General features: G+C 44.2%; 3 protein-coding genes across 5 annotated transcripts; 2 read left to right on the top strand and 1 right to left on the bottom strand.

Moving 5' to 3' along the window:
- The first annotated feature begins 23 nt into the window (after nt 1-23).
- On the top strand, nt 24-6700 carry LOC124463477 (tryptophan--tRNA ligase, cytoplasmic-like). 2 transcript variants are annotated; one of them, XM_047015208.1, is made up of 11 exons: nt 24-117; nt 597-728; nt 873-1080; nt 1169-1277; nt 1423-1542; nt 1728-1910; nt 2137-2237; nt 2588-2700; nt 2984-3157; nt 3341-3481; nt 5847-6700. In XM_047015208.1, the coding sequence occupies exons 2-11, from the start codon at nt 615-617 to the stop codon at nt 6003-6005; spliced, it is 1422 nt and encodes a 473-aa protein (XP_046871164.1). In that variant the 5' UTR covers nt 24-117; nt 597-614; the 3' UTR covers nt 6006-6700. The 2 variants fall into 2 exon arrangements, with proteins under 2 accessions (XP_046871164.1, XP_046871173.1); XM_047015217.1 differs by having other exon boundaries at nt 50-122.
- A 1566-nt stretch (nt 6701-8266) lies between these two features.
- Nucleotides 8267-10410, bottom strand: slc25a47b (solute carrier family 25 member 47b). The gene is made up of 6 exons (XM_047015230.1): nt 9830-10410; nt 9643-9686; nt 9465-9536; nt 9196-9378; nt 8755-9016; nt 8267-8638 (listed from the first exon to the last, which is right to left on the bottom strand). The coding sequence occupies exons 1-6, from the start codon at nt 9864-9866 to the stop codon at nt 8361-8363; spliced, it is 876 nt and encodes a 291-aa protein (XP_046871186.1). The 5' UTR covers nt 9867-10410; the 3' UTR covers nt 8267-8360.
- A 503-nt stretch (nt 10411-10913) lies between these two features.
- Nucleotides 10914-17358, top strand: LOC124464448 (mitochondrial basic amino acids transporter-like). 2 transcript variants are annotated; one of them, XM_047016316.1, is made up of 4 exons: nt 10914-11293; nt 12610-12653; nt 13772-13855; nt 15189-17358. In XM_047016316.1, the coding sequence occupies exons 1-4, from the start codon at nt 11260-11262 to the stop codon at nt 15951-15953; spliced, it is 927 nt and encodes a 308-aa protein (XP_046872272.1). In that variant the 5' UTR covers nt 10914-11259; the 3' UTR covers nt 15954-17358. The 2 variants fall into 2 exon arrangements, with proteins under 2 accessions (XP_046872272.1, XP_046872278.1); XM_047016322.1 differs by lacking the exons at nt 10914-11293; nt 12610-12653; nt 13772-13855 and adding an exon at nt 14705-14727.
- The last annotated feature ends 588 nt before the right edge of the window (nt 17359-17946 follow it).

Genomic DNA, 17946 nt, shown 5'->3' with positions numbered 1-17946 from the left:
GGATCACAGTCAAAACACAGCGCTTGTTTTGTTGGGACTCATTTTAGCCGAACACCTGTTCTGCTGAGCTGATGCAAGTTGAATGAGAAGACAACCTGCTGTCAAAAGAATACAACGGTGAGGTATAAATGGCAAGCTGTTAAGTTAAATGAATAGTGTCTGGTGAATTATGTCTCTCCAAACGGGTTTATTTTGGTCAATCAGATGCCCAAAAGCCAGTGAATAGAACATGGTATCGCTACCATGCTCACATATTGCACGTCAGATGAGTGACTGATAGCGTCAGTCCACAAGAGTGCAGTGAGTGATTTATTTAGCCCAGCAATCATGTTGTTTGATTAAGATGCTTTACAAGCTATCGTATATGCAATCTACCTCTGCAAGACAAACACTAGATATAAGGTGTCGAGGGACATGCAGTAAGCACTGTTGGTCGTCTGGATGAGGCAACTTAAGAATGTAACAGGCCAACACGTTACCTTCCACTACATCCAAATGACTGGGGGGGGGAAAATGGACATGCCATGGACATAGTTAATACATACTTCCACGATATGGCTTGTTAGCACACTGATGTGACTTGTGCTGTGCTCCAGGTATTGTCCAGACAGAAGATGACGGAGTGTCAGGGAGACGGCGCAGGGGGGATCACCCCAATGGAGCTCTACCAGAAACTGTCGGAACAAGGGGACAATGTCCGAGCTCTGAAATCAGATAAAGCTCCTAAAGTAAGATTTTAATCATGTGACCTGCTGTACCTTTTGTCCAGTGGTGCCCCGTATGTCTGAACAGTGAATCGTCGTCGGTAACGTCCCATTTCGGGTGGTTACGACTCATAGATGTGTTCCTCATATTGCGTTGTGAACCCCCAGGCTGACATTGATGCTGCTGTGCAGCTGCTACTGCAGCTAAAGCTGGACTACAAACTGCTGACAGGCAATGACTACAAACAGGGCAGCCCCCCCACTGAGGCCTCGGTAACCCAGGACAATGGGCCCCAGGAGGACGGGGAGGACCAAGTGGACCCCTGGAATGTCACTACCAGCAACGCCAAGGGAGTGGACTACGACAAGCTCATTGGTCAGCCCTGACCCTAAACATGATATGGGGTTTGTGTGAGACTGTGTGTGGTAGTCATACAAATGTATGTCGTTTTGTGTCTCTCCAGTGCGGTTCGGCAGCAGTAAGGTTGATCAGGAGCTGGTGGACAGGATTGAGAAAGTCTTGGGACAGAGAGCTCACCGCTTCCTACGCAGAGGCATCTTTTTCTCACACAGGTCAGTTTCAGCTGTCTACCTATCACAGGGTTCTTCCTCGGATGGGAGTGATGCGATGTGAATGTGTGAGAGTGAGTACCATTCTGTATTTGATGTTATCACATACGGGGTCATCTGAGGATCGGTGTGTTTGTTTTCACTGCAGAGACATGCACCAGGTGCTGGACGCTTATGAGAAGCAGAAGTCTTTCTACCTTTACACAGGAAGAGGCCCCTCCTCAGAGGCCTTGCACATGGGGCACCTCATCCCCTTCATCTTCACCAAGTGAGCCCACGAACCAGTACAACCTACAACACAACAATGGATCAGCACAACTATACAGCACGCGACTCCAACAAATTTAAAACACACACGTTCGACCCAGTCTTGTAACGAGTTGAGCTCAGGGTTTAACTCTAAACGAAGGTACCCGACCATCATCCCCTCCATCCCTCTCCTCTGTCCCCCAGGTGGCTGCAGGATGTGTTTGACATCCCCCTGGTGATCCAGTTGACGGATGATGAGAAGTACCTGTGGAAGGACTTATCTCTGGAGGACTGCCACCGCTACGCAGTGGAGAACGCCAAGGACATCATCGCCTGCGGCTTCGACGTCGACAAAACATTCATATTCTCTGACCTTGACTACATGGGGTGAGATGCCTACCCTGCAGAACAATAGCAACAGATATTACTCGTACCCACACATAACAATATCTCCTGACAAAGCATGTTTCAAAGCCATACTTTACTATAGTTGTATCCCCTTCACTGTCATGCCTTCCAACTAGTTGTCAAAACCTTCAGAACTTGGCTTGATCCCAGACAATGTGTATCCACATGGGGGTGCTGTTGTCATCTGACACTGGGATTTCTACAGGGCATCTCCAGACTTCTACAGAAACGTGGTCAAGATCCAAAAACACGTCACGTTCAACCAGGTCAAAGGGATTTTCGGTTTTACAGACAGCGATTGCATCGGTGAGTCAGGCAGCCATAGAGATATGATAAACCCGAATGTTTCCAAATTCCAAGCTGGTGAACTCGTAAAGGGCAAGTTTGTGAAAGACTATGGGAGTCTCAACTATGTCACTGTTAAGGTGATGTTTGAGTATGATGAGACCACAGCATGACCCTGTCCACTGCTGCTGGTGAGCTCAGTGTAAAGGGTGCGGTCGGTAAAAGTCCAACTGCTGGAATTAGGCAGAATCATTAAAAAACTAATATAGTCTCAAAACATAACTTATTGTAAAACTGTTCCTCCCATCTCTTGGTCTTTTGTTCTCTTTCTTTCTCCAATTCACTCAACATATCTCTTTTCCCTCACCTAGGAAAGATTAGCTTCCCTGCCATCCAGGCTGCTCCATCCTTCAGCAACTCTTTCCCTCAGATCTTCAAAGGCAGGAAAGACATCCAGTGCCTCATCCCGTGTGCTATTGATCAGGTTAGACTCTCACACAGCGAATGATGATGCATGTCGTTTCAACCGCATCCACAACCAGCAGCTCACTATTCCCTTCTGATTCTGTAGTCTTCATGTTCCATCCAGTCTGAGGCTTCATTTCTCGGTTTTAAATGACAGCATTACACAGCTCTGCAGTCCTCATCGTTCCCTTCTCATTGCTCCTTTCTTCTCCCCTCTCCCTACTACACAGCTACACCCTCCTTTTCTCCTCCACTTTGACTTAGATTGACGGGATCCTCCCCTCTGGCTCTCTCTCCCCCAGGACCCCTACTTCAGGATGACCCGTGACGTGGCTCCCAGGATCGGCTACCCCAAGCCGGCGCTGCTCCACTCCACCTTCTTCCCCGCGCTTCAGGGAGCTCAGACCAAGATGTCGGCCAGCGACGCCAACTCTTCCATCTTCCTCACAGACACACCCAAGCAGATCAAGAACAAGGTGACGGAACTTGACTCTTCCTCCACTAAGAGCATCGGCTTTCTTCTTTAACATTTGTGAAAAAGCCTATACTTCTTGACCTATACTTCTTCAACAACACCTGGCTGCTTCTCATCACAAAAGTGCTGATTACTATCAACACCGATATGTCGACACTTCACACCAACTGTGTCCGGTCTCCAGGTGAACAAGCATGCTTTCTCGGGGGGACGGGACACAGTGGAGGACCACAGGAAGTTTGGAGGGAACCCGGACGTAGATGTGTCCTTCATGTACCTCACCTTCTTCCTGGAGGACGACGAACAGCTGGAGAAGATCCGACAGGTAGGGAGGGGGAAATGAAGAGGGGAAGCAGGCTTTCCCGAAGAAAATCTGTTAGTTACGGTGGTAGGGTGGGGTTTGCCGCCAGACCGGGGGGGGGGGGGAGACGTTCTGCAGAGAAGACTGGCGTTTTGGAATCTAGGGGACAAACCATGACAGAGTAACTGCGGATATTGATATAAATAAAGAAAAAAACACGTAGTTAAGGCGGCAGGCGTGTGTTGCTTAGGCAGCCGCCTTATCTGAAAAGTGCTGCGGGAAACCCTGGGAAGTTTGGAGAGTAAAAACAGGAGTTAGGTGAGGGCATAGGACGCTATTAGGAAGTAATGTTTTGCAGAGACAACTAAGTGGATAGCTGTTAGAGAACATTGTGTGCTGTATTTTATCTGTAGCCTGACTAATAACAGTGATAGTCTTTTATACTCAGATATAGATTGAACGGCCTTCAACAGTATATACAGTGCCCTCCAAAAGTATTGGAACAGTGAGGCCAATTCCTTTATTTTTGCTGTAGACTGAAAACATTTGGGCTTGACATCAAACGATGAATGTGAAACCAGAGATCAACGTTTCAGCTTTTATTTCCAGGTATTTACATCAGGATCTGATGCACAAATTAGAAAATATCACCTTTTTGTTCGAACCCACCCATTTGTCACCAGAGCAAAAGTATTGGAACATGTGACTGACAGGTGTGTTTTGTTGCCCAGGTGTGTCCTATTACATACATTATTCAATCAATAAATACCACTGAATGTCTACACTCAGGTTCAGATTGGGTAAGATAGGTTTTGTCTATGCAGACTGTATTCAGAGGTGAAAACAACATGAAAACCAGAGCGCTGTCTTTGGGTGAAAAACAAGCAATTGTGAGTCTTAGAGAAGATGGAAAATCAATCAGAGCCATTGCAGAAACATTGGCCATAGCCAGTACAACCATTTGGAATGTCCTGAAGAAGAAGAAAACTACTGGTGTACTAAGTAACAGACGTCGAACAGGTAGACCAAGGAAAACATCAGCAGTTGATGACAGAAACATTGTAAGAGCTGTAAAGAAAGACCCTAAAACAACTGTTAGTGAGATCAGCAACAACCTCCAGATGGCAGGAGTGAAGGTATCACTATCTACTGTTCGCAGAAGACTTCATGAACAAAAGTACAAGGGCTACACCAGAAGATGCAAACCACTCATTAGCAAGAAGAATAGGAAGGCCAGGCTGGAATTTGCCAAAAAGTACAGAGATGAACCTCAAAAATTCTGGGACAAAGTTTTATGGACTGATGAGACAAAGATTAACTTTTACCAAAGTGATGGAAAGGCTAAAGTTTGGAGAAAGAAAGGAACTGCTCATGATCCCAAACACACAAGCTCATCTGTGAAACACGGTGGAGGTAATGTCATGGCTTGGGCTTGCATGGCTTCTTCTGGGACGGGCTCATTAATCTTCATTGAGGATGTAACACATGATGGCAGCAGCAAAATGAACTCGGAAGTCTACAGAAACATTTTGTCTGCCAATTTAAGGAAAGATGCAACCAAACTGATTGGCAGAGCCTTCATCATGCAGCAAGATAACAACCCAAAACACACTGCCAAAACAACAAAGGAGTTCATCAGGGGCAAGAAATGGAAGGTATTAGACTGGCCAAGTCAATCTCCAGACTTAAACCCTATAGAGCATGCATTTTACCTGCTTAAGAGGAGACTGAAGGGAGGAACCCCACAAAACAAACAACAACTGAAAGAGGCTGCAGTGAAAGCCTGGGAAAGCATCAAAAAGGAAGAATGCAAAAGTTTGGTGACGTCAATGGGTCACAGACTTGCTGCAGTTATTGAAAGCAAAGGATTTGCAACTAAATATTAAGTCTTATTCACTTAAATATGTTTTAAGTATATCTGTTCCAATACTTTTGATCACATGACAAATGGGTGGATTCAAACAAAATGTGATATTTTCTTAGTTGTGCATCAGATCCTGATCTAAATACCTGGAAATAAAAGCTGAAACGTTGATCTCTGGTCCCACGTTCATTATTTGATGTCAAGCCCCAATGTTTTCAGTCTACAGCAAAAATAAAGGAATTCGCCTCACTGTTCCAATACTTTTGGAGGGCACTGTATCTCGTGTGTCAAACACAGGACAAAATCTATTTGTTCCGGATAAGATTTTACGGCTCCCAAGAACAATGTTTGTCACCACCAGGATTAATCAGTGTTTGATGTATTCTGTACTGAGCACACAAACTCATGACTTCCTTTTGTTCTCTTTCGTTGTCTCCTTCATCATTATCATCATTTTACTTTCCCTCTATCCCCTCTTGCGCTATCTGTCTCTCCCACTACTTCTCTTTTTCACCTTCCCTCCAGGACTATACCAATGGAGCTTTGCTAACCGGGGAGTTGAAGAAGATTCTGATTGAGACATTGCAGCCAATGATTACTGCTCACCAGGAGAGGCGTAAACAGGTCACAGAGGAGACAGTGAGAAAGTTCATGACACCCAGACCTCTAAACTTCCAATATTAACCTCTGGCTATCCTGTTAATCACCTGCTAAATGCCTGTGCTTTAGAAGAAGCTAAGTGAATCTGCGTAAAGGGTCTGTTTTACCTCAGACGGTCACTTCCTGTTTGGCCAGGAAGTCTGTAAGGACTGATCCCAACACTGAATGAAGCTGCATGTCCAACTTGGCTTGCGTTTACATCACATGCTGACCACAACAGGGACAGGATGATGCCAGATATTGGCTGATGTGTTGCTGTATACAGATTTTCCACCTGCAGCTCAATGTCACTGCAGTGTCTGGAATGGAAACATTTCAGCTCAACAAAGCATGGGCAGAAAAACACAACACCATTGTGAATAAAACAATAATGTCTGGTCTTGTGATTGCAGTTTTTTATCAAATAATTAAACAGTTTATATTAACAATATATTCTTTGTTTCACTATAAACACTTTATATTTAAGTCAGTCACATAACAAATTACACAGCAATCTGATTAGGTGTCCTTTGGTATGAAGGAACACTTGCATACCAAGAAATATGTTTTTCATGCAAGGTGAACGCTGACAGTTTGATCCCAGTATAAAGTTCACACTACTATACAACATTAGTGGATAAATTGTAGAATACTAGATAGAAATTTATAGAAAGGTACATAATACAGTACATCAGTTAATTACAGGGATTCAGCCCTGGTTTAACAGGTATGCCATAAGGCAGTTCGAGTCTCAAGTCCAAGTCTTTTTTATTTGTCAGGTGCACAGAGCAACACAAGGTTAGACTGGGCACTGAAATTCTTAAGACAAGACAACGCAAGCACTTGGCATAACATAACATATAAGTACACAGAACAAATTTACATCTATGCTGAGCTTAGATAAGTGAACTTCCTAAATATACAGATAGCAATAAATAAACGCCTATACTAACCCTAACACTAAAACTTCCTAAATTACAGATAACAATAAATAGTACGCTATACTAACCCTAATACACAAAAAAAAAAAAAAAAAAAAAACACAACCCTATAAACTAATCTAACCTAAATGGAGTACAGTGCAGTAGTGCAAATTTACAGATCAGTGACTTTGTCAATGACCAAACAGGAGCCTGGTGGCGAGGTACAGTAGTGCAATGTTACTGAAAGAGCAACCAGTAGCTGAAAGTGACAGTGTATAAGTGACTAGTGTGCAGTAAAAATGTCCATATCAGTGTCCATTGAGAAGCCTGATGACCCTTGGGTAGAAACTGTTGTCCAGTCTGCGTGTGCGCGACCGGATGCTGCGGTAACGCCTGCCAGAAGGCAACGGGGTAAAGAGACTGAAGGATGGGTGGGAACAGTCTCTTAGAATCCTGCTGGCTTTCCTAAGGCAACGTGTGTGGTAGGTGTCCTGTAGGGCTGGGAGCTTCCTGCCGATGATGAACTCAGCAGAACGGACCACACTTCGTAGGGCCTTGCGGTCCCGGTCTGTGCAGCTCCCATACCACACTGTGATACAACCAGTCAGAATGCTTTCTATAGTGCATCTGTAAAAGTTAGTAAGGATGACTGAGTCCATACCAAACTTCTTCAGTCTCCTCAGGAAGAAGAGGCGCTTACGGGCCGTTTTGACCACCTTGTCCGTGTGAACAGACCAGGTGAGGTCTACAGTAAAACTGTATTTTCCACCTTTCATATGAGGTAAATGTTTGACTTGATACTGCTTGATTCCAGTAACAGCAATAATGTACCAGACCTAGACTGACTTCAGTACATTAGTAATGCTGAATACTATTAGCCAACCCTCCCCTGGAACGGGAGTGTTATGTGTGTTAATTCAGATTCTATAAATGAAAAACTTCCATTCTGCATTAAGCAATTCACTGATCTGACATGAACAGCTTGGTAATAGCTGTGTAGAGAAGCATACATGTTTTCATCAAGCCAGCCCTGTTGGGTCCAATATGTCTGCTTTAAGGAGTAAGGAATGGGTGTTGCATTTCCAGAGAAAGCACCTTCTTAGACCAGTTAAATGACAACGGAATGCCATTAGTAGAAACAGTACCTATCCCCCTAAAATTAAATCCAATGTGCAAATAGTTTACCAAATTGTTAGACAGGCCATATGTTTTTCAGTTCCTTCACATCACGGTCACTTTGTGCAAGAGCAATTTGGCACCAACGGTGTTGTTATAAAGTACATAGCAGCAACAGAGAGAACGGGCATTGCTCTCGCTCATCACTCTGATCAAGAATCGTTGCTGTCAGCAGAGACAGCACCAAAAACATTTAAAACAAATTCACGGCCCCCCTTTCCCCTTAACTTAAAAAAGGGGAGAACCTCCTCTCAATCAATCTCTGTTCAATTTAGATAAGGTCTCTGAACTTCACGACGGCCTATGGTGCGGTGCGCAGCAGTCGGATGACCACCTCGTACATGGCGAAGACGGACATGTTGACGGGGAAAGCTCGTATGCAGTTAAGGGTCAGGCCTTTAAACAGGACCCCCGGGCCCTCGGTGCGGACGCTGTGGGAGATGCAGTGAAAGAAGCCCCTGTACCTCCGCTCACCCATCCCGTCCATCTGCAGGCGGGCCTTGATCAAGTCCATGGGGGTGCCGATGCACCAACCACACATCCCTGACAGCCCGCCTGCCAGCAACACCACCCCCCACTCTGGAGAGAAAGGACAGAGCATTGCAAGCTCAATACACACACTGGGTGTTCAGAGAAGATGTATTCCCTACAAAGGCCACCAGGTCAAAATGTAACTGATTCTGTTGTTCGTTTACCTGGCCGGCTGGTGCCGGGAGGTGAAAGTTGTTCACAGATGAGGTTGTAAGTGAGGAAGTAGGTGGCAAAAGAGGGACCATCCCTCAGGGCCAGGGCCTGGGCCCCCTTATACAGCCCCAGGACCCCCTCCTCTCTGACGATGGTCAGCAGACAGTGCACTGGTCCACGGTACTTAGGCTTCTGGGCATCTGAGCCCTGGTAGGGAACCATCTGACACTGGAGACGCACCTTCACCATGTCAGCTGGAGACATCACCGACACCTGGGGGAGATAGGGGGAGAGGATGGGAGAAAGGGAGAGGCAGAGTGAGGAAAGGAAGAACTAAGTATATTTGATTTTTGATTTGTTAACTCAAGACTATCACCGTCAGCCTCCCCCCCTCTCCCCCCCCCCCCCCCCACGCATACACACACAGCCTACTGACATGAAGCTTAGCTTACCTGGGCAACCCCCCCAGCCATTCCTGACAGGAAGATGTCCAGCTTGGCATTAGGAGCGTCTGGCCTGGAGTTGCGAAGCTGACGGAGACACTGGAGAACGTTCCTGTAGGTACCAAACACCACCGAGGAGCTGATGGACACTGTGGTGACCGGCATGGACATACCCTTGTAGAAGCCATTTACCTGGAGAAGTAGGGCACATTCCATCTCTGAAGATATGATACCCAACTCTTAATGTGAGAATCTACTATGGTGAATAAGGAACTCACCCCTTCTGTCTTGGATGTAGTGCGGATGCAGTGCCAGATTCCCGTGAACTTCCTTTGCGTTTGTATCCTCACCTGTAATGATTTGATAAGACCAAGACAATTTACATTAAATCACTGACAAAACGGACAATAGAAACCGCTAACTAGCTACACTTCTGGCATCAACGCAAATCCATACCTTCACTGTGTCTAGAGGATATCCAACAGCAACTCCAAACGCTCCTATTGACAAAAAAGGTTTACTATTAGACTATTCAGCGAATCGCTATATTATTATACAGACGGAACTAAATGGCGAGGAGATGCCTAATTCGCTCATTGTCATCAATATCTAAATTGATCGACCATGTATGACTATTCATTACCTCCGACGGACCCAGCGACGAAATCGGCTAAATGCATCCTTTTTCTTCGGGCATCCGCTGTCTACTGTACCCGGTACTTTAGCTAACTAGCTAAGATAGCTTTACGTTCCCGATCTCTAACAGATCTTTACTTTTCGAAGTCATATGACTGATCATTCAACACTTAAGGATATTCAAAGGCATTATCCGAATATGCATTATAAAACGGGTAGAGACAGTTAATGACCGTGAACGACCTCAATTAATGCTAGCATGCTATACTTGCTATCGGCACCGGGTGCACACGTCAAAACGTCAAAAGAGCAACGAATTGTGTCACAGTGATCCATGACTCGTGGTGCAACAACTGCCACAGCAATCATAGATAATGCTGTATGGGTCATTGACCCAATCACTGACCTAAATAGTTAAAAGAATTTAAAATGATCATGGCAATATGGTATATATGTATTCAATTTACCTTCCTTTTAGCATTTCAATTTTATTCTATTCCTAGCCTCATCCTTATAGGGTATATACAGGGTGAAAAACAAGAAAGGTCCCATCTGGTGATAGTTAGTAATATTATCATTATCAGGTTAGTTTCACCACACTTTAGTGTGCATGCGTGTGTGTGAGAGAGGGGTAGGGGGGGGGGGGGAGAGAGAGAGACAGTATGCTCATGGGGAGGACAGGTCTACCCATAAACTGCTGGACTCACACCAACTCCTTGCTTTAAACCCACAATGGTAACCAGAAGGGCGATCGTCTAAGGCCATCGCACTAAAATTTGTAAATTAAATTAGTCCACACGTCGTTGCAGGTGATGGGACCTTAGACCCAAACAGTTAATGTGACGATACTCGGTTCTGGCCAGACAGGTATAAAAACAAATCTGATAATAAATTAGCAGCGGTTTCTAAACAAAAAATATGCAATCGAGCTTCTTTTTTTTGCAGCGCTCCACGCTCAACTAGACCGCAAACCAATAAATGAAGGGGTGTACAGAGAGGCAGGGGGGGTGTTGTCTTGCTTACTGCGATCCGATTGGATAACGTCTTTCTCCAAATAGGGCAAACCAGAGCCATAGAAAAAGAGAGTTGCGACACTTCCATCGACTTTTTCTATGGCTCTGGGGTAAACTGTATCCCTCCCACTTGGTTAAACTCAGAAATAGAAAGAGCTGGATAGATCAACTGGTGGTGTGGCTATCTACATTCTTGAAGAGAGGAGAATCACTCATTAACTTAGTACACATACCTTATTATATAGCAGCTAACACAGACCGTGTTGGCTGGGCTTAACTCAAGCCAGGCACAGTTCTAAATAGGTGACTAGCTAAACTGTCAATTAAACGTACTGTAGCTAGATTGCAAAGATTTCTCACCTGCGAAGATTGCCGATAAAATTGATAGCCTATCCCTAATTTTGCATTAAAGAGCATTAAGGTAATGGCAATGGACTTCGCTGCGGGGTGCATAGGAGGTAAGTAACAGAAGTTAGCCAAAGTTTGAATGTCTTTATCTACAATCAATAGTTCTCCAATGAATAACATTTTGAACATCTACAGCTAGCTACAGTTTACTTGGGAGCCAGTTTGGCAACATTTCCTACGTGGCTGCTGATGTCCTGCTAGCAGTGTGAGCCCGCCTCGCAGTCGCATTGAAAGACAATGATTTGCATACAGTATTAGCAAGCTAGCTAATGCAAGTGTTGCGTAGCTAACTATCAAGTAATGAATGTCCAAGGTTAGTTTATTCAAACTTACTGATTTTAATTTTCTGATTGTCAACCATGCAATATGGTGGCGAAACGAACGAGAAAACACAGTTGCATAGGAAAAGTGATGAACTAGTAGAGCATGCATCGTACTTAGCTAGCAAGCTACCAACACTCCCACGCCGGGTTTTAGTGTCTCTTCGGACATGCATAATTTCCTTACGATTTGCCCTTAAACCGGTCAAATGCGCCACTTAAAATATTTCGGTGTTATCTTAAGCAAGTCAAACAACCAACCTGTCTGCATTCCTCTGAACTTGCTCACACACATTTGCTTGTCAAATTGAGTTTATTGTTAGTTCTTGAAAACCTCATTCCTATATATATATTTTACCTTGAATCGGTATAAGGGAAAATTGGAATACAATCTTAAACATGTAGGACTACTTATGTCTTTTCATAGATCTTCATACAGTTTTGTCCACCTGAAAGTGCATACTATATAGTGTTTGACCAGAAGTGGTGATATCCGTGATGAAAGTTGGATTAATCAAAAAAACTGAATAGTTCAAGTAAACTTTGGTTTTGTGTCATTACATAACAAAAAAATACTAATCTTTTTTGTTTTAGCTGTGTAAATGGCAAGGTTGATGTAATTTGTGGCTCTAACATCAAGTGCAGTATTAGGGTATTTTGTGATCAAATATTTATTCCTAGAAGCTTCGAGTCTCACGGACACGGAGTATGTTTTCATCGATCCATCAATGACAGTCGAACTGCTTGCTTGTTTATCTGCATGCATATTTGACTGCCTGGTCAGTAGAATGTGAAAATATAGTATGATGCTCTGGATAAGAGTGTCTGCTAAATGACTACATTTAAATGATGCACTTGTACATTCAACTTGCTCTCACCAGTCATAATTCAGACAGGGCTGCATCATGAAGTTAACCCAATAAACTTATTGGCCACAGAGATTTGTCATTTTTCAAACCAATGGACAAAATATGTGCATGGTTCCGTTCCAACCCCCCACAAAGAAAACACACATTTTAGGTAGCATTTTGTCTTGTATTTTTCAGGTGCTGCTGGTGTACTGGTCGGACATCCCTTTGATACAGTCAAGGTGAGTTTTTGTTGTTGTGTGATGCAGTAAAGGTTGGATTCTGTTACAGATACTTGCAAGATGGGATTCTGTTATTGTGACTGTGACATTCAGGATGAGCTCCATAGTGTGACATTCCAGTTGGGTTTTCATTTAAAATCTGTTGTTTCATTGTCCTGACTCCTATCATTCCCCAGGCTAGATTAGCCTAGTCTGTGGGCTTCATTAATGTTTAGCCAGTCGGTGATTCCAACACATGTCTGCAGGGTCAGCCTCTTACAAGTGACCCAGATGTACCCGATAGACCTATAATGCCAACGGGTGCAACTACAGAACACCTTTGCTTCCCCTAAACATAGGAAATGCCAGATACTTAAGAAAAAAATAGCTGTAAAACTAGGGCAGTTTAAAGACCAAAACTAGTGGTTGATGGTTTTGCTAAGTATATATGTGCTGGGAGCCAGTTTAGAATTAAAAGTAGGAATGTTCAGTCGCATTTCTCAACTTTCAATTATTTCATGTAATGTGTTCAACTGCTGTTTACTTAACGTGTTAATAAGTCATAGCACAATATTAACAGTATTTAGTATGTTTTGCATCAATGTTTTATCAGTTTAGACCATTAATAAGTCTGTCTGGAAGACACACACACTGAAACATCCACCTGGGCTCAGACGCACCAATCATATCAGACTGCTTATTAGATGGTCAGATAGTAGGTCCATGTGGGATGATGCAGAGGTGAGGGTGGGGTAGGACAGGGGGTGATGGTAGGCCAGGGGCTGGGGGTGGGCTGTCCAACAGCACAAGTGTCACTTTGTTGTAGATGAGGGTGAGGGATTAACAACCTCTCCACGGAAGTGGGACCTAGTAAGTATATTCATACTGTCTCTCCCCTGTGTCCTGTTTTGTGAAATACAGAGAAACAGAAATCCAAGCACGGCAGAATATTGTGCAATTCTATTGAACTTTCTATTCAATTGAACCCATGTTTCACCCCTAACACCTTTCCTCTCTCTCTGTGTGTCAAATTATATGTACTTGGATAGTTGTTTGTGTACCTAATGTTACCTGTTGCTGTTACTTTGCATATCTATTAGATGGCATACATGTCATCAGTTGCTTTCTCTCGTGCTCAGGTCAGACTTCAAGTTCAGAATGTGGACAAGCCTTTGTACCGTGGAACCTACCACTGCTTCCAGTCCATCATACGTCAGGAGTCTGTGAGTAGTCGCCATCTTGACTGTCGGCATCAGCAAGTCTGTAGCCCAGCAACAAATTTAACATATCAATATTCTACTGCTATATATATACATATATAAATACATTTATTTAATAAATGTTCTTGTTAGACGCCATTGTACGGCAGCCACGAGGAGGGCTGGCCGACCATGTGCTCTAAGCAGTGCCAAAACTCTGCCGTAGGTGGAGCCGGTGTCTAGTTTCCCCCTTGGTTCCTGGCCCTCGCGTGAACCAGCCAGTTGGTCAGTCAAGGCTCATTCAAATTCTCACATTTGAATAATTTCTCCTAAGTGGAGAGCTCCCTCTCTCATTAGCTCTCTTCTCATTAGCTAACTCTGTGTGTCCTCAAAGGAAGTCAGTAATAAAGAAGCTGCTGGGAAGGGGGGGGGGGGACTGGAAATTGTGGTGGCACGACACATCAAGAGCTGGGGGTCGGTGAGGACACTGCAAGCCTGAGCTATATTAAGATTAATACTGTGCCATTTTGAGCTGCCAGTTTATGGTCTCAGTAGCTTGCTAGCTAAATTACATGCGGTCCCAGAAGACGTCTGCTGTAGAATCAACATTATCTACTGTATCTGAAACAGTCCAGTTTTAGTGCAGTTTTGGGCTAAGTTCTGTTAGCTTAGTGTTTAAATAGATGAGTAAGAAACTGTTGTCAACTGTAGATGTATAAACATTTCTATTTTATTAAATGTTTGTGTGTAGTTGGTGTCAGATGGCTGAGCGGTTAGGGAATCAGGCTATTAATCAGAAGGTTGCCGGTTTGATTCCCGACTATGCAAAATGACGTTGTGTCCTTGGGCTAGGCACTTCACTCTACTTGCCTCGGGGGAATGTCCCTGTACTTACTGTAAGTCCTTCTGGATAAGAGCGTCTGCTAAATGACTGAATGTATTCCAACCAGGCCAGTAAAGCCTTATCCCTAAAGCTACCATTGTGAGAATCATGTTTACTCAAGTCAGCATCTGTTGAAATGAGAAAGATTGTGCCTGTGTAATGATCAGTAGAGCCCTTCCTGTGCCAACATGCTCAGGGTCATTTAACTTGATCTCTCTTCCAAGCTACGCTACCAATTATTTCTCTCCTATCTACTCTCACCTCCCTTCCTCAACTCTCCTGTGTCTTTTCCTTCTGATGTTTCATCTGTCTACAAAGGGATCCTGTCTTTCTCTTCTCCCTGAAATATAAACCCTGTTAATAGAAACTTAAAACATAGCATTTTGCTCTTACAAAAATATATGTAGCAATTTCTTTTTAAATTGTTATTACTGTAACAATTGTGAGGCTAACTTGTCGCTTGTTTTTCCTCAGATGCTGGGTCTGTACAAGGGCATTGGTTCACCAATGATGGGCTTGACCTTCATCAATGCCATCGTGTTTGGTGTCCAGGGCAACGCCATGCGCAAACTGGCCAAAGACACGCCCCTCAATCAGTTCCTGGCAGGCGCGTCAGCCGGCACCATCCAGTGTGTGATCTGCTGCCCCATGGAGCTGGCAAAGACTCGCATGCAGTTGCAGGGCACAGGAGAGAAGAAGGCTTCAAGGAAGTTGTATAAGAACTCTCTGGACTGCCTGGTTAGAATATACAGAAAGGAAGGCATCAAGGGCATTAACCGAGGCATGACAACCACGCTAATGCGAGAAATGCCTGGGTTTGGTGTCTACTTTCTTGCCTATGACACGCTGACGCGCTCTCTTGGTTGCGAACCAGACGACCCCTACATGATCCTCAAACTGCTGTTCGCGGGCGGGATGTCCGGCATCGCTTCCTGGCTCTCCACCTATCCCGTGGACGTGATCAAGTCCCGCCTCCAGGCCGACGGGGTGGGCGGGGTGAACCAGTACAATGGCATTGCGGACTGCGTGCGTCAGAGCATGAAGAAGGAGGGCTGGAAAGTGTTCACACGTGGCCTCACCTCCACCCTGCTGCGAGCCTTTCCCGTGAACGCCACCACCTTTGCCACTGTGACTCTATTCCTGATGTACATGCGAGACGGAGAGGAAAGGGGCATGCAGGATTGCGAGCCCCCTGTAACCCACGCACTGCAGTCCCAAGCCCAGACCTCCAGCATATAACCTGTAGGTCGTGGTGGTGGAAGAGCCCTCTGCTGGGCTGGGGTGGTTGAACACCAGCGACGAGATGAAGAGCCAGGTGGAGCTTAATGCTGATCTAGGATTAGTGTTTTCAGTTCTGCCTCCTATGGTTCATGGTATGGGACAGTAGCTGGTCCCCGAGTGACCTCCCATGATCTGCTTGTGCTCAGAGCCTCTCGCTGTCTGTGTAGCTTCACCACTGGGTTGAAACTTTAAAACATAGGCACATTTTTTTTTTACAAAACAAGTCTATATCTTTATATGGAGACTATGCTTGTAAACACAATGCATCCTACTTATGTCTGACCTTTGTCTTGTACAGGGCAGCCTTTTTATTCAATTGTTGTTTTGGTTAATTTGGACATTTACTGTTGCAATCTCACAGAAAGACAGAAAGAAAAGCTTACTGAGAACACACCCATGAGCATGTCCATGCATGTTGTGGATTTAGTCACGACTTTTCACCTCATGCCAGGATGTTTTGTTCCAGAAGCCTCGACTACTCCGTCCTATGGTAGAGTATGTATCTCACCTGAGATCAACTTGACTTACTAGTAAACTAAACATCTTCATAAACCCCTAGCTTGTAGAATCAAACTGTGAAACCATTGTTTTTTGACAGTATCGGGGCAGTGTTGGTACCAGACTGTTGGCTGGTAAAGCTGTAGCTCACTACACTGGATATTTATGTTCTGAAGTAATGTGAACAGGGCTTGATATTAAAGCCAAGCCACATTGCTGCTGTGACATGTCCATGGTACTGTTGCCAGTAGACAAAAAAGTTGTGTATGCAGTATGGAAGGGCTGCTAATGGTTTCAGTATATCATGTTCTTACAGTTGAATGGCACTGTACACTTTTGGGTTACACGTCATATTTTTGACACTGACAACTGGTTGACACACCTTTTAAGAGTGAGAAGTTACAAAGGGTTGAAGTTGTTACACTCAGGACAACTAAGTGTATTCCTATTGGCTAGAAGGTTGTACCTCTCAGCTTGAATCAAGTAGCAATGTCTGTTAGGCGCAGAATCAAACCACTAAGATGTGGTCTATCCCGTTAGTGAATGTGGTTGTGGAATTAATGGCACAAAAACTGGACTGTTTGCACAGATACGTCATACCGACGTATAATGTGAACTTGGATTGTGTCTGTCTTTCCTTCTCTCTTTGTTACAGTTTGACAGCCACTACATCATCAAGTTATGGCCTTGTGGGTTGGGCATTCAGTTGTATTCCAACCAATCCCATGGGATGGACTAATGGTCCAATTAGAAATGTTTTACACTCAAGGGCTAATGCATATCTCAGACTGGCAAAGATTTAAAACATCTTAATATTCTATGTAATGTATGTGAACCGATGGTAAAATTAAACCAAGTCTGATCAGTCTGTTTCTCCTGATTATTAGCTTGTATACAATATGGCCTGACAGAACTAAAATTGCTACATGGCTTTGAGTGAATGCAATTAAACCATTTACAACAAACACACACACACACTTTGTAACAGTCCGTTCTAGAGAACAAAATAGGTGATGAAACTAACCCTACCTGGGCACTGCTGTCTTTCATAGCTAAGATGCCTGTACTGCAGGTGGGTCCCTGGCCTGTGGTGTTCTATATGTTCTAGAACAGAGATCAACTCCTTTGTTCCATACTGACCTTTGACCTACTGACCAGGTCAACCTTGCATGCTCTTCATTGTCAGAAGGTTTCCAGGGACGACCAGCACACAAACAGTGACACTCAAGCTATTAAGTGTTTTTTGTCTACCAGTGTGTTAAAGTACCAATTTCACTGGATAAAAAAGGTCATCAGTATTACATTGTTTACTGTAGCCATATTGTTCAAACATGTTTGAATACAAACTGCAAAAGTCTATGATGCCATTCTGAGATATTCTGTCATGGCAGCTGCTGAGATTAACATCAGCGGTCTGCCGTCACAGATGGGTGACTACCCATGATGTCATCAA

The sequence above is a fragment of the Hypomesus transpacificus genome, chromosome 3 (genome assembly GCF_021917145.1).
Source record: "Hypomesus transpacificus isolate Combined female chromosome 3, fHypTra1, whole genome shotgun sequence".
NCBI lineage: Eukaryota > Metazoa > Chordata > Actinopteri > Osmeriformes > Osmeridae > Hypomesus > Hypomesus transpacificus.
The sequence above is the reverse complement of the archived record's forward strand: the minus strand, read 5'-3'. Positions and strand labels throughout refer to the sequence as shown.